The sequence below is a fragment of the Leucoraja erinacea genome, chromosome 34 (assembly GCF_028641065.1).
Source record: "Leucoraja erinacea ecotype New England chromosome 34, Leri_hhj_1, whole genome shotgun sequence".
Lineage (NCBI taxonomy): Eukaryota > Metazoa > Chordata > Chondrichthyes > Rajiformes > Rajidae > Leucoraja > Leucoraja erinaceus.
The window spans coordinates 13,469,025-13,485,128 of record NC_073410.1 but is presented as its reverse complement, the minus strand read 5'-3'; the positions used below and the strand labels follow the sequence as shown (position 1 = coordinate 13,485,128).

Below are 16,104 nucleotides of genomic sequence, written 5' to 3'. Positions count from 1 at the left end.
GGACCCAACAGAGTATTTCCTGACTTTTTAATATGGTTGGGGAATTTTACCTATTAATGTTATACGGTCATAAGGAATAGTAGAATTAGGTCATTCGGCCCATCAAGTCTACCCCACCTTTCAATCATGACTGATCGATTGCTCCCTCCTAACCCCATTTTCCATCCTTCCCCTCATAATCTCAGATGCCTGTACTAATCAAGAATCTATCTATGCCTTAAAAATATCCACTAACTTGGCCTCCACCGCCATCTGTGGCAAGGAATTCCACAGATTCACCACCCTCTGGGTAAAGAAATATTCCCTCATCTCCTTCCAAAAATAACGTCCTTTAGTCTAGACCTAAAGGGCATAGCCTCAGGATAAGGATTGGCTTCAAAGCTGCAATAGACAATAGGCAATAGGTGCAGGAGTGGGCCATTCGGTAATCCCTACTCTTTGTTGCCTGTCTCCAACCAATTTTCTATCCATGTCAGCACTCTAGCCCTAATACCATGTGCCCTAATTTTGCCCACTAATCCCCCATGTGGGACCTATCTGAAATGCTTTCTGAAAGTCCGGGTACACCACATCCACTGGCTCTCCCTTGTCCATTTTCCTAGTTACAGCCTCAAAAAATTACAGATTAGTCAAGCATGAAACCCTTCGTAAATCCATGCTAACTTGGGCCGAGCCTGTTACTGCTATCCAAACGTGCCGCTATTTCATTTTTTATAATTGGCTCCAGCATCTTCCCCACCACCGATGTCAGGCTAACTGGTGTATAATTCCCTTTTGTCTCTCCCGCCTTTCTCAAAAAGTGGGATAACATTAGCTACCCTCCAATCCACAGGAACTGATCCTGAATCTATAAAACATTGGAAAATTATCACCGTGGTCCTGATTTCTAGAGCCACTTTCTTAAGTACCCTGGGATGCAGACCATCAGGCCCTGGGGATCTACCCAACACCATTTCCTGCCTAATGTGGATTTCCTTCAGTTCCTCCGTCACCACAGATCCTCTGGCCACTAGTACATCAGGAAGATTGTTTATATCCTCCTCAGTGAAGATGGATCCAAAGTAATTGACATTTCTCCTCTGAGGGTTGAGAATCTTTTGAGTTCCTGTTGAAGCATTATAGGAAACAATTTAAAACATTTTTTTTACATAGTTAGTTATGTACATTGTATATTTTTAATCTGGGCTCAATTGTATGAAGGAGTGCTTCCCTACATTTCACTGCTCACTCCATTCCGTGTAGAACCCCTTTCTGAAGAATAAGTGACATGGGATAGATGTGAGCCTGCAGAAAAATTCAATCATAAAATAGTTGTGGAAGAATGGAGCTGTCGGCAGTGGCACATTAAAAGTATAATGCATGCTAAAATTATTTCGAGTCGTACTGCTCAGAAACAGGCCCTTCAGCCCAACTTGCCCACACTGACCAACATGCCCCATCTACACTAGTCTTACTTGCCTGCAGAGTCATAAAGCAAAATATTTAATCTAGAATTTGAATGGTGGCTATTTCACAGACCACTAGAAATCCCTTGGCTTTAATTGACACTAAACTTATTTCTACCCAGCTTGTTTCTGCTCAGAAGCTGCTGCTGGAACACGAAGATGTGGAGATCGACAATGAAGAGGAGGACGACCAGTTACACTTAAATGTGAACTGGCCACAATGCGTCGAGGCAGAAAATGGTGTGTGTATAGTATGACTTTAATGGGGTAAGAAGGAACTGGGGATGCTGGTTTACACCGAAGAGAGATACAAAATGCTCGAGTCAGCAGATCAGGCAGCAATCTCTGAAGAAAAGAATAGGTGATGTTTTGGATCAGACTGAGAGTCAGGGAGGGGGAAATTAGAGGTATGGGGAGGTACAGAACAAAGTAGAGCCTGCATTGATGACTGGGGGAGGGTGGAGCTGACAATGGTTCATTGTTGGCTGGGGATGAGGTGATAATGAAGGAATATAAATGGTGAAATTAGCAAGAGGACTAGGGTGCGGGAGAGAGAGAATGGAAGGGTTATTTGGTTAGAGATCCTTCATTCTCTTGTGTAAGAAGGAACTGCAGTTGCTGGTTTAAACCGAAAATAGACACATAAACCTGGAATAAGTCAGCGGGACAGGCAGCATCTGTGTAGAGATAGAATGGGTGACGTTTCAGGTCAGGGACCCTGCCTCGTTCTCTTTATTGAAATGGTGATACGTGTTTTCTTACAGAGAACCTTCAAACAATAGCAGAAGAACGTGAAGATCAATACCAAGTAGGTTTAGAACAAGTTACCAAGGGAGCAACTTCCCAGGTTGAGAGAATTTGTGATGCATTTAATTCCCCCACGTACAATCTTAATTCCAAGTGTGTGCATTCTGCACAGATTCAAGAGTCTCAAGTATCCTGCTAATTAATATACATTGCATTTTACAAATAACTTTATGTTGCTTATTCAGATTATTTTTTTTTTAAATGGGTAATTTAAGTAAATTTTTGTTTTGCTCTTTTTCTATCATCATCCTTACTGTTTGGCTTGATGCTTGCATCTGAGGGGTGCTATTTGCTTCCACACCAGATGGTTTCTGTATGCATTACCACACACCTTGGACACGGAGAAAGTCTACTGAATTAGCTGGTGTGGTTGGGGACCCAACAGAGTATTTCCTGACTTTTTAATATGGTTGGGGAATTTTACCTATTAATGTTATACGGTCATAAGGAATAGTAGAATTAGGTCATTCGGCCCATCAAGTCTACCCCACCTTTCAATCATGACTGATCGATTGCTCCCTCCTAATCCCATTTTCCATCCTTCCCCTCATAATCTCAGATGCCTGTACTAATCAAGAATCTATCTATGCCTTAAAAATATCCACTAACTTGGCCTCCACCGCCATCTGTGGCAAGGAATTCCACAGATTCACCACCCTCTGGGTAAAGAAATATTCCCTCATCTCCTTCCAAAAATAACGTCCTTTAGTCTAGACCTAAAGGGCATAGCCTCAGGATAAGGATTGGCTTCAAAGCTGCAATAGACAATAGGCAATAGGTGCAGGAGTGGGCCATTCGGTAATCCCTACTCTTTGTTGCCTGTCTCCAACCAATTTTCTATCCATGTCAGCACTCTAGCCCTAATACCATGTGCCCTAATTTTGCCCACTAATCCCCCATGTGGGACCTATCTGAAATGCTTTCTGAAAGTCCGGGTACACCACATCCACTGGCTCTCCCTTGTCCATTTTCCTAGTTACAGCCTCAAAAAATTACAGATTAGTCAAGCATGAAACCCTTCGTAAATCCATGCTAACTTGGGCCGAGCCTGTTACTGCTATCCAAACGTGCCGCTATTTCATTTTTTATAATTGGCTCCAGCATCTTCCCCACCACCGATGTCAGGCTAACTGGTGTATAATTCCCTTTTGTCTCTCCCGCCTTTCTCAAAAAGTGGGATAACATTAGCTACCCTCCAATCCACAGGAACTGATCCTGAATCTATAAAACATTGGAAAATTATCACCGTGCGTCCTGATTTCTAGAGCCACTTTCTTAAGTACCCTGGGATGCAGACCATCAGGCCCTGGGGATCTACCCAACACCATTTCCTGCCTAATGTGGATTTCCTTCAGTTCCTCCGTCACCACAGATCCTCTGGCCACTAGTACATCAGGAAGATTGTTTATATCCTCCTCAGTGAAGATGGATCCAAAGTAATTGACATTTCTCCTCTGAGGGTTGAGAATCTTTTGAGTTCCTGTTGAAGCATTATAGGAAACAATTTAAAACATTTTTTTTACATAGTTAGTTATGTACATTGTATATTTTTAATCTGGGCTCAATTGTATGAAGGAGTGCTTCCCTACATTTCACTGCTCACTCCATTCCGTGTAGAACCCCTTTCTGAAGAATAAGTGACATGGGATAGATGTGAGCCTGCAGAAAAATTCAATCATAAAATAGTTGTGGAAGAATGGAGCTGTCGGCAGTGGCACATTAAAAGTATAATGCATGCTAAAATTATTTCGAGTCGTACTGCTCAGAAACAGGCCCTTCAGCCCAACTTGCCCACACTGACCAACATGCCCCATCTACACTAGTCTTACTTGCCTGCAGAGTCATAAAGCAAAATATTTAATCTAGAATTTGAATGGTGGCTATTTCACAGACCACTAGAAATCCCTTGGCTTTAATTGACACTAAACTTATTTCTACCCAGCTTGTTTCTGCTCAGAAGCTGCTGCTGGAACACGAAGATGTGGAGATCGACAATGAAGAGGAGGACGACCAGTTACACTTAAATGTGAACTGGCCACAATGCGTCGAGGCAGAAAATGGTGTGTGTATAGTATGACTTTAATTGGGTAAGAAGGAACTGGGGATGCTGGTTTACACCGAAGAGAGATACAAAATGCTCGAGTCAGCAGATCAGGCAGCAATCTCTGAAGAAAAGAATAGGTGATGTTTTGGATCAGACTGAGAGTCAGGGAGGGGGAAATTAGAGGTATGGGGAGGTACAGAACAAAGCAGAGCCTGCATCGATGACTGGGGGGAGGGGGGGGGGTGGTGGAGCTGACAATGGTTCATTGTTGGCTGGGGATGAGGTGATAATGAAGGAATATAAATGGTGAAATTAGCAAGAGGACTAGGGTGCGGGAGAGAGAGAATGGAAGAGAGAGAAATGGAAGGGTTATTTGGTTAGAGATCCTTCATTCTCTTGTGTAAGAAGGAACTGCAGTTGCTGGTTTAAACCGAAAATAGACACATAAACCTGGAATAAGTCAGCGGGACAGGCAGCATCTGTGTAGAGATAGAATGGGTGACGTTTCAGGTCAGGGACCCTGCCTCGTTCTCTTTATTGAAATGGTGATATGTGTTTTCTTACAGAGAACCTTCAAACAATAGCAGAAGAACGTGAAGATCAATACCAAGTAGGTTTAGAACAAGTTACCAAGGGAGCAACTTCCCAGGTTGAGAGAATTTGTGATGCATTTAATTCCCCCACGTACAATCTTAATTCCAAGTGTGCGCATTCTGCACAGATTCAAGAGTCTCAAGTATCCTGCTAATTAATATACATTGCATTTTACAAATAATTTTACGTTGCTTATTCAGATTTTTTTTTTTTAAATGGGTAATTTAAGTAAATTTTTGTTTTGCTCTTTTTCTATCATCATCCTTACTGTTTGGCTTGATGCTTGCATCTGAGGGGTGCTATTTGCTTTCACACCAGATGGTTTCTGTATGCATTACCACACACCTTGGACACGGAGAAAGTCTACTGAATTAGCTGGTGTGGTTGGGGACCCAACAGAGTATTTCCTGACTTTTTAATATGGTTGGGGAATTTTACCTATTAATATTATACGGTCATAAGGAATAGTAGAATTAGGTCATTCGGCCCATCAAGTCTACCCCACCTTTCAATCATGACTGATCAATTACTCCCTCCTAACCCCATTTTCCTTCCTTCCCCTCATAATCTCAGATGCCTGTACTAATCAAGAATCTATCTATGCCTTAAAAATATCCACTAACTTGGCCTCCACCGCCATCCAAAGTAATTGACATTTCTCCTCTGAGGGTTGAGAATCTTTTGAATTCTTTACCCTCCGGAGCTGTGGGTGGAGAACCATTCAGTATATTCAAGGGTTAGCCAGCTAGAATTTTACACTGCGGGAAAATTGAGGGTTATGGGGATTAGGTAAATGTTTAGATCAAAGATCAAATCAGCCATGATCACGTGATAGAATGAATAAGGCTCAAGGGCTGATTTTTTAACGTGATAAAAGTTTCCAATTATCCAATTCTACAACTTGCAATTCTAATGACGTAACAATATGTCTTGAAGGTGTACATTAAAAGGAACAAGTCTGTGCTTCATTGCCCATAGGTCCATTTATCTTAAAGACAATTAAAATAATTTTACTTGTATCTGAATATCACTGAAATCGTCAAATCATTTCCAGCAGAGAATAAAAAATGGTAAACTTTTTTAAACTATATTTTTCACCATGAAGTTACGTTTTTAATGCTTATCACACCTCTGGTCGTCTTGCCGAATAACTCTAAACTTCAAATCAGCTTGCTATTTTGTTAATCAAATATGTCCGGGAGGCAAACATAGAATCATTACTCTTGTATCATGCCGAAGCACTTCTGTTTCTTATGGCATCAAGCATCTAATTGGCCAGTTAGATGAGTGGATGATGTTGCTTTGTGTGTAATGTGTCTGTAGATAAGTGACTCTGAATCTGAAGAGGAACTGGTGAAGTGGCAAGAAATGGTTTCTAAGTCAACACCGAGCCATGCCGATTGGCGGATTGCCATGCATTTAAGGGTGAATCAAGTTGAGGAAAAAAGAGAAGGTAAGTTGTGGTGCTCTCTGGTTCTCACTTGGAACAAATCATACAGTTTACTTTGTTTTAATTTAAAATATTTAAGAAGTGAATGACTTGATTTGATCTTGATGACTTGAAAGTCGAGTGCACCTCTATTTACGGATCTGTTTGTTGTCCATATTTCAGTCAAGACAAAGGCACTTCACTAGCTAAATTGTGCTGTGACTGAATTGTTATTCACAGAACATACCCTGCTCAGAAGTGTCGATGTGCAATTACTGTGGAATATGATTTGCCATTGATCATTCCCACCTTCCTATGCAACCTTTACCATTGCACAATAGTGAATGTTTGGCCTTCTTTGCATGAGGCCATAAATTACTGTCTTTAAACGTTCTTTGGTGCTTTGTATGTTGAGTCAAATTTCATTTTGAATATCCTTTGCAAATCACAAAACTCCAAATCACAAAACAGAGGGGAAAATTGTTTTGCCACAATCATTTCACTTTTAATATTTGCTAATAAGTTAGTTGGCAAATGCATTAGCATATAGTTTACATCCCACCCTCCCCAGAACTGATATTCGGTTTATTTTTACGCCCAAGTATTCATGTCCATCGTTGAAGTAAAAAATTATCTTGCCATTGACAAACTAATGATTACTGTGTGTCTTGCCTGTTTGTATCTATAAGCCAGTGACATTTCTTCTGAATGGTTTCCCCAAGGTAGATTAATTGTAGAGACAGAATATTTATGAAGATAGTTGTCCTGATATGAATCCCTCAGATTTTGAGGTTGTTGTAATGTTTAAATGTTTTTAGTTATTATATTATGAACGTGGGAACTTTGGATTTTGGACGACTTTGGAAATCATGAAGTTGTCCCAGGGTTTTGAATACTGATACAAACTATGGTGCTTTGCAGCCTTGTCCACAACAATCCAGAGAAATCTACTTGAATGGATGAAATTTCCTGGATTTGCAAACTGGTTACATCTGCTATCCATAATCTGATGGACCCTAAATTAAAGATTTGGATGATTTCTTGCATAAATATTTCATAATACAATCCACTTTAAAATAATTTTAATTAAAATATTTCTGTATTTCATTGGACATCTTAATTTTGATCTGATACTTATTTACTTCTAATTAAAATATGTAAATGCTGATTAAACATATCGCACAATGCGAGGCGAATTCGACCAACGAGAGTGTTGTCCGATCGTAAGCAGCAAGGGAGTTGAATGTGTTCTTTGGTGTTTGGAGGAATTAGGGGTGATATTATTCAAAATGCTAAACATCTCAATGGAGCCTGACTGTGAAGATGTTGATATTTTCCCATTTGTGCCTGAGTCTTGAACATGTGGATAGACACAAAATACTGGAGTAACTCAGCGGGTCAGATCAGCATCTCTGGAGAAAAGGAATAGGGGATGTTTTGGGTTGGGACCCTAGATACAAGATAAAGAGACACTGAAATATGTACCAATTTCCCATTGCGAAGGGTGGCGAATCTCTGGAATTCTGTACCCTGAAAATTTGTTTGGGCTGAATTTTCTCCCCTTGTTCCATCCATTTGTTCAGAACAAATGTTGCTTGTTAGCTGCGACAAGCTTTCTTTTATTTGTGAGTCGCTTTAGTCCTTGGTTCTTTTACACCCTTAAGCCTCTCATGGCTCTTATAATTACTTACAGCAATGCTGAATTGTTTCCGTAATTAGTTTATGATGACAACAGATGGTTCAAAATATTTTGCCTAGTATGATGATGTAATTAGAATGTGAGTTGTGCAGCACAGGAATGGGCCTTTCATCTCACCAGGTCCATGCTGATTTTTGTTTCCCATCTACACTTATCTCATTTGCCTGCATTATATATGTCTCCTTCTATGCTTTTCTATTACGTGTTTGTCTAAAATTACTTTAAAAATGTTATAATTGCATTTGATTCTGCCTCCTTTAGCAGCAAGTTCCAGACACAAAGCCCTCTCGGGGGAGAGAAATAAACTTTCCCTCAGATCGCCTTTACAACTCCCTCTTCTAACCTTAAACTTATGTTCTCTTGTTTTGTAACTCTACCATGGAAAAAAGATTTTGGCTCTCTACCCTGCCTCACATAATCTTACATACTTCTATCAGTCACTCCTTAACTTTCTCACTCCAGGGAAAAAGAGCCCCATCCATCCAGTTTCTCCCCATAACTAAAGTTCTCCAATCCAGGCAACATCCTTGTGAATTTTCTCTCCATTTTCTCCAAATCTATCGCTGATCAAACTGTAGAAGTGTGGCCTAACTCGTGTTTTGTAAAGCTGTTATCACCAAACAACGGAAATCTCAGCTGTGATCTCTGTGATACCACAATAATCCCATCAGATAAACATCCTTCCTTCACTGCCTTCTATTTAGATCCAACTGGCTAGCCCACCTTGCATTGCATGTGCCCAAATCTTCTGCATTCGCCTACCATGTGGGACCTGATGAAATGAATGCCCTAGTAATGCACAAAAATGATTAGTACAATCCAGTTAAAGTTACTGCTCATTTTCCAAAATTGTTATAAACCCCAACTAAAATATACTTTCATTGAATTCTTTAGTTAATTCAGTACTCTAATCATTTTATAACATTTAGCTCTGCATTAAACTTACAATACAATACAATACAATTTATTTGTTATCATTTGAACCTCTTGAGGTTCAAACGAAATTTGGTTTCTGCAGTCATACACACAAGAAAAAAGAACCAAGACACAACAAAATTTACACAAACATCCATCACAGTGAATCTCCTCCTCACTGTGATGGAAGGCAAAGTCTTATCTCTCCCCTGCACTCCTCGTTCTCCTCCCGATATCAGAGTCAAAGCCCCCGGCGGGCGATGGTAAGTGTCCCGCGGCCATTAAAGCCGCGCCGGGTGATGTAAGGCCGCGCTCCGGGTCTTAAACATGCAGCTAAATTTCCAATTACATACTTTAGAGTGAGTTTTTATGAATACGCAAGTTTCACTGAAAGACTAGGAGGTTTATTTAACACAGGCAAGTGGGGTTAATATAGATGGCATGATAGTCAGCACAGACACATTGGATGGAAAAGGGCATGTTTCTGTGCTGTACAACTCTTTGGACTATTTAGTAAAGAAAGGGAACACTGTTTTAACCTATAGTTTATTCCATCCATTACCTGATGTAAGTAAAATGAACCAAACTTACTTATAACTTTTCAATGCGAAAGGATTTATTTTTTCCCCTATATTTACATTGGTAATTGCAAATGTAGAACACTTAACTTTTTGTCCAAATGGCCACGACACAGGCTTCACACACAATGGATTTGCAGGTTAAATGACAAATCTGCCTCTCTTGATAAAATACTGAAATTATATCTATATGTAAACCAGTATTGGTATTAGTCTCTGGGATACCAGTGATGTTAATTTAGCTTTGTTACTGCAAGCTTTTAAAATTTAAAGCCAGCCAGCCAGCTGCAAGGTGTTTTAGCCCAGTCAGAAACTAACACCTTAACTTGGGGAAGCCACAAGGTAGCGATGGTCACCACTGTCCAATCAGTCCATATTGTGTCTGTGTTCATGCTGTCTTTCTGAATGACGTGTCTTCCTGTGTCACAAAACTGAATGAGGATGACAGGTTCTTTCTTGACTGCTCTGATCCAGATTTGATCTCAGAACTGCCGGAGCTGGAGGAGGAAGTGGGCGATCTTCAGAGACAAGGACAGCTTCAAGGATGGACAAAGCAGACCACAGCTGGCCAAAGCCTTATGGTATGTGCTCAGTCTGACACTTTCAGTTTAAACTTTGATTTTATATATCTGTGGAAATTTAATGCTTGAGTTCACTCGACATTTTACGCTGTTATTAATTTTAAGCTTTGCCAAGGTTGAATAAAATATTTTTCTGTTTGGGGGGGGCAGCACAGTGGCACAGTGGTAGAGTTGCTGCCTTACAACACCAGACACCCGGGTTCGATCCTGGCCACGGGTGCTGTCTGTACCGAGTTTGTACGTTCTCCCCATGACCACGTGGGTTTTCTCCGGGTGTTACTGATTCCTCCAACACTCCAAAGGCGTACAGGTTTGCAGGTTAATTGGCTTTGGTAAAAATTGTAAATTGTCCTTAGTGTGCAGGATAGTGTCTGGGGTGATCGCTGGTCGGTCTGGACTCATTGGGCCGAAGGGCCTGTTTCCCTGCTGCATCTCGAAAGTGTAAAGCCTTCATTAGTTTTGAGAAGGTAAATATATACTGAGATTTGCTAAACTGAAAAAGCCTTCAACTCAATTTTCAGTGCCATTATAAGTTGGACTGAGATGGCTGGCCTCATGCAATGAGAAAGCATTATATCATGCACATGTTCAATTTCTAATATTAAAAGTAAAATGACAAACAATAGACAGATTTTGGAAATCACTGACAAATCTGGAAAACCAATATTTGTAATTTTACCAAATTTACCCCTTTATATATATTAACATTTGAATAGTTCACCATAAAGATCAGTTTTAGACATAATGGGCAAAAGGACGGCTTCTGGCGTTGTGACAACCTGATTCATTTTAACTCCCAATTTTTATGTTTGGTGTTCATAATCATTGGGTTCCATCCAGTGTGCACAGTATCTCCGTCTCTGTTACTACCGATCATTTACGGATCAATATTTGTCAAGGGAAGTATTTAAAATACATCAAAGCAAATTGGTAGAGTGTTTGTGAATTCATTTTAGCTTGATACCAAGTAACTACATTTGGGAAATTTAAAGGGTTGTTAATACAGCAACTTTGTTGTTCCGTGGTACAACTGTATTGTGAATTCATGTGCAAGGAAGTAAACGTTTCTATTAATATTTAGGATACTATTATTTATGAGGGAATAAAACTTTAAATCACAAACAGAAGAACATTCTCGTGTTTTATACCTTCTGGCCAAAGTACAGCAAGTGAAGATGTAAACTGAGCACTAGTTAAGCTGTTTGACTTCTCCAATGCTTCCGATGTCAACAACTACTCTGTTGATGGTTGACCTGCCGCCAGTGCACTGATGATCACATTGGCAGCATATCTCCCAACAGCTTCAGATGGATGACCTTAATTCTGACAACGCGCTGCTAAACGCACAGTTGGTTCAGTACAGGGAGGTGCTAAACCAGATCCTGTCTTTGTAGGATAATCAGTTGAAGGAGTTGTTGCAAAAGCAACAACAGCAAATTAAGCATCTTGAGAATGAGAAATCCATCTTCAAAGAGCAATGGATAGTTGTACAAGGACCGCTTAAACAAAGTCCCTTAAAGATCCCTTAAACAAACTAATTTAAAACAAAGTAATGAAGGCCGAAAGCCCTTGATGAAACTGAATTTGAAAATCTGGCTCAAGTAAAGGCGGGAGTGAAAATGTCTGAAAGTGCTGATGGAATAGGGCAAGAGAAACCTGAAGAATATTTGGTGGGATTGTCAGTGATGAAGCAAAGACTTTTGGATGTTATTAACGAGAACAAGGAACTTGCTTCTCGGGCAGAATCTTTTGAGGAAAAGTTGCTGGCAGTACAGACGGACAGAGACAGATGTCAGAGACAGAGACAGATGTATTTATATATTTTAAAATTTAAAAGATTCCAAGATGGACGCAGCAAAGATATGTTGTAATCTTGTTTTGCATTCATGTGTGTATAAACATTGAGCACTATTTTCATTTTGCAGGAAAATGAAGAACTGGAAGCAACACAGCAGGAGCGCACAGAGCAAGATCCGTCCTCCAGCAAGAGGGAATTGGCTGAGCTAAGGTTTGGTTCTACTTGGACTGGGATATCAGTTGCATTTCTATTGTGCCATATGATCAAATGGGATTATCCCTTGATGCTTTGGCCAGCAAACAACGTTTGAAGTGTGGATGATGGTAGCAAACACGGCAGTCAATTTTCGTAGGGTGGTGTCATAGAGCCACAAATGATTCAACTCCTTGACGAAGGAGAATCCGTCTGGTTAAAGGAGGACATTCTGTTGCGAATGGCTGAACGGCTTTCATTTGGTTTGTTTTAGATTAGTTTAATTTAGGGAGAATCTAAATCCAAGCTGACTATCAACACGCATTTGGGATTGTTTCAGTTCAATACGCTCCCATTTGGCATATCATCAGCCCCTGGGATTTTTCAAGGGTTTATGACACAAATTTTAGACGGAATTGAAGGTGTGGTGTGTTACTTGGATGACATCCTCATCTCAGCCCCTGGCAGGCAGACACATGATGAAAGGTTGGAAGTGGTACTCAAATGCTTTGAGACACACAGTGTAAGAGTGAAGGCACAAAAGTGTGAGTTCTTTCAGAACTAGGCAGAGTACTTGCGTCATAAGATCGACAAGGATAGTCTACACCCCACCAAGGGTAAAGTTGATGCGATCAGGAACGCGCGCACTCCCAGAAACATATCTGAGATACGATCCTTTTTAGGATAAGTGCATTATTGTGGGAAGTTCGTGCCATGTCTGTCCACCTGTTTACATCCCTTGAACGAACTCTTGAGAAAAGATGTACCATGGAAGTGGACACGTGAATGTGACCGAGCTTTCAAGTCGTGTAAAGCTCAGTTGGTAGAGAGTCCAATACTTGTTCATTACGATGTCATTAATCCAATGAAGCTAGCATGTGATGCTTCACCATACGGTGTTGGTGCTGTCTCTCATGTGCTGTCTCTCATGTGCTAGTAAATGGAGAGGAGACGCCTATAGCATTTGCATCTAGTACACTCAGTTACAAATAGAGCAAGAGGATCTTGCATTAAATTTTGGCATTAGGAAGGTTTCACAAATACTTGTATGGTAGAAGGTTTGTAATCGAGACAGATCACCAGCCGTTGACAGTGATCCTAAATCTAAAAGCACACATACCAACTCTGGCAGCAGCCAGAATGCAAAGACGGGGCACTGATATTGACTGCATACCAGTATCAGCAATGCTGACGCCATATCTAGATTACCTTTGGAATCGGAGGTTACCCCAAACAGAGAGAACGTGTTTTATTTCTCTCATGTAGATGAGTTACCTTTCACTTCAGGGGACATTGGGAAGGCTACTTGCACTGACAGACTTTTGTCAAGAGTGCAGGAGTATGTTACAAATGGATGGCCAAACAAATTGCCGGATTCAGAGGCAGAACTGAAACCATTTTTTTGTACGTAGGAATGAACTCTCAGTAGACAAAGGGTGTGTCATGTGGGAAGCGAGAGTTGTAATCCCTGAAAGATACGGAGTGAAATTGCTAGGAGATCCTCCTGATCAGCATTTGGGAATGTGTCTAACAAAGAGTCTAGCTAGAAGCTATCTATGGTGGCCTGGTGCAGAGTTAGATGGACAACAATTGTTCATTGTGATTGATAGTCACTCCAAGTGGGTTGAGATGTTTCCAATGAACAAAACGACATCCAGCAAAACAATAGACATTTTGCGAGGACTGTTTGTGTCCGATGGATTTCCAGAGGAAATTGTGTCTGATAACGGACCTCAATTCTGTTCACAAGAGTTTGCACAATTCATGAAAGGGAGTGGTGTAAAACACACTAGAGTCGCTCCATACCATTCCGCTTCAAATGGAGCAGCAGAACGCACAGTGCAAATTTTGAAGTGTACATTAGTCAAACAACTGCTGGATCCAAGTCCAAAGAAAAGACAGTTGTCTCTGTTTCACAGACTGGCTAACTTGAGATGATGAACTAAGGAGAGGTTCTGCAGAGGAAGCATTGCTTGTAGTTGAATTGAGTCACCGAGTTGAATGTAGGTGCTTGTTTGCTAACATGGTAATAAAATGGCACATCCATTTCGCCCATCACTTTTAACAACCTTGGAAAAATAAGATGTCATTAGTCTTTGGACGCACTAATGACATCTTATTCTTCCAAGGTTGTTAAAAGAAACACATTAGTTGCTTTAGACTTGAGATACAGCGTGGAAACAGGCCCTTCGTCCTACTGAGTCTGCGCCGACCAGCAATCATCCCGTACACTAGCGCAATCCTACACACGAGGGACAAATTACAATTTTAACCAATCCAAATAGCCTACAAACCCTTACATCTTTGGGATGTGGGAGGAAACCAGAATACCCAGAGGAAACCTACACAGTAACAGGGAGAAGTTGCAAACTCCACACAAACAGCACCTACAGTCAGGATTGAACCTGGGTCTCTGGCGCTGTAAGGCAGCAATTCTGCCCCCACTGCTACTTGATAGAATCTGACGAACCATGTGGAATTACAGAATTCTGCTTGTACTAGCACTGAACGATTTATCCACAATGCACCCCCCCCTTTCCTCTGACATGTGCCTTTGAATTGTTTAAAAATATATATATTATCATTGGTTACACAAAAAAGCTGGAGAAACTCAGCGGGTGCAGCAGCATCTATGGAGCGAAGGAAATAGGCAACGTTTCGGGCCGAAACCTCAGTATATATTATCATTGTCATTTTTACCACCTTTTCAGGGAATATAACCTAGGTCATAATTTGCAGAGTGAAAAATAATTTCTCCTCCTCTTCCCCTGGCATTTTTGCTAGTTTCTATACCCTTGCTTCCTCCAATTCAAGAAATGGTCTTTCATGTACTGCTCCATTAAACCACTTGTAGAGGAATCCACTGACTGCAGAAAGCAGCTGCTTCAAAGTCCTTGGAGAAAATTCCTTGAAAGCCGTGTGTTATCAGCCCTCGGTATCTATAACATTTCATTGAGAAGGTGGGGTTACTGTGTTGCCGTTTATACTGCTGTTTTCTTTCCAAACATCGACCTCTTCCTATCAGACCAGCGCGCAGGAAGTATACCACCAGTTTAGATTCAATCGAGCAATGTGAGGCGGCTTTGGAGATCGACCCCAGTGAAGAGGTGGTGGTGACACGGAAGGTGTGTATTGCCCATCAATTCTTCGTTTTCTAGTTGTAATCTAATTTCCTGACATTTTACACTCTATCTTGCACCCACCCCCACCCCCACCCCAGTGAACTGGGCAACTCTGGAAAACCTGCTTCTATGTACTTACTAACTAATAAATAGGATACATAGTACATTGGTTTGGAGTGGGTAATTCAGGCATCAACACATAAAACCTGGCCTGGTTTCTTTGTCCAGCCTCGATGTCTGCACGTGGTGCCCCTCCCCTCACCCAGCAACTCCTCCTCTCCTGCGAGACATGAGGTGTTTGAGTTACTCTCATGTCGTACTCACGCAAAACGGTTTTCAAATGCATATCTCCAATCTCTCTGTTTCAGTATGAAAGAGCGCATTGAATACAAGCCAAGGCGTAAGCCAAATCTCCAAATGAATGCAATAAATTTGGTTATCTCATCTTAACCAAAAGAAATTCTTAAATGTAGAGATACCTTTCTAGGAATACAGAGAGCAGGAAAAAACAGCTGATGAAGGTTCATCTTTCCCCACCTTCAGCTTGCTGTATAGTGTAAGAATGGATACATCACCCATCACCAAGGAATCCAAGACTAACCATGGAAGCACTGTCATTTTCTGATTGACTGCGACAGAGGATTGTTTAGAATCTAGACCTCCTGTCCAATAGTTCACCAAGGAATCGACATTGCTTGTTTGCTCATAGAATAGAGCATTCATTTGGACCATAGAATTGAAGCCGCTGCCACCCATTCGTACATTATAATACAGATCTTTATAACATGATTATTAAATAAAATCTTCACACCTGTACCTTGGTATTTTACTAGTTTAATTCTGAAAGAACTGATTAGTTGAGGTTCATAAGTGATAGGATAAGAATTAGGTCGTTTGGCC

The 16,104-nt window shown here is 40.8% G+C and overlaps 3 protein-coding genes across 8 annotated transcripts in view; 2 read left to right on the top strand and 1 right to left on the bottom strand.

The window, feature by feature from the left end:
• The window catches only part of LOC129713019 (golgin subfamily A member 2-like), a 32,506-nt gene extending 17,212 nt beyond the window's left edge, over positions 1-15,294 (top strand). For 4 of the 5 annotated variants that reach the window (XM_055661868.1, XM_055661869.1, XM_055661871.1 and 1 more), the window contains exons 9-16: positions 1,568-1,685; positions 2,210-2,253; positions 4,195-4,312; positions 4,863-4,906; positions 6,214-6,343; positions 9,986-10,092; positions 12,018-12,100; positions 15,108-15,294. In XM_055661868.1, the coding sequence (XP_055517843.1) occupies positions 1,568-1,685; positions 2,210-2,253; positions 4,195-4,312; positions 4,863-4,906; positions 6,214-6,343; positions 9,986-10,092; positions 12,018-12,100; positions 15,108-15,240 (777 nt within the window). In that variant the 3' untranslated portion in view covers positions 15,241-15,294. The remainder of the gene's footprint in view (positions 1-1,567; positions 1,686-2,209; positions 2,254-4,194; positions 4,313-4,862; positions 4,907-6,213; positions 6,344-9,985; positions 10,093-12,017; positions 12,101-15,107) is intronic. The other variant, XM_055661870.1, reaches the window with a different exon arrangement.
• ndufb8 (NADH:ubiquinone oxidoreductase subunit B8) overlaps positions 1-16,104 on the top strand; it is a 212,145-nt gene that overhangs the window by 123,423 nt on the left and 72,618 nt on the right. The window lies entirely within an intron of this gene.
• fbxl15 (F-box and leucine-rich repeat protein 15) overlaps positions 1-16,104 on the bottom strand; it is a 45,627-nt gene that overhangs the window by 19,889 nt on the left and 9,634 nt on the right. The window lies entirely within an intron of this gene.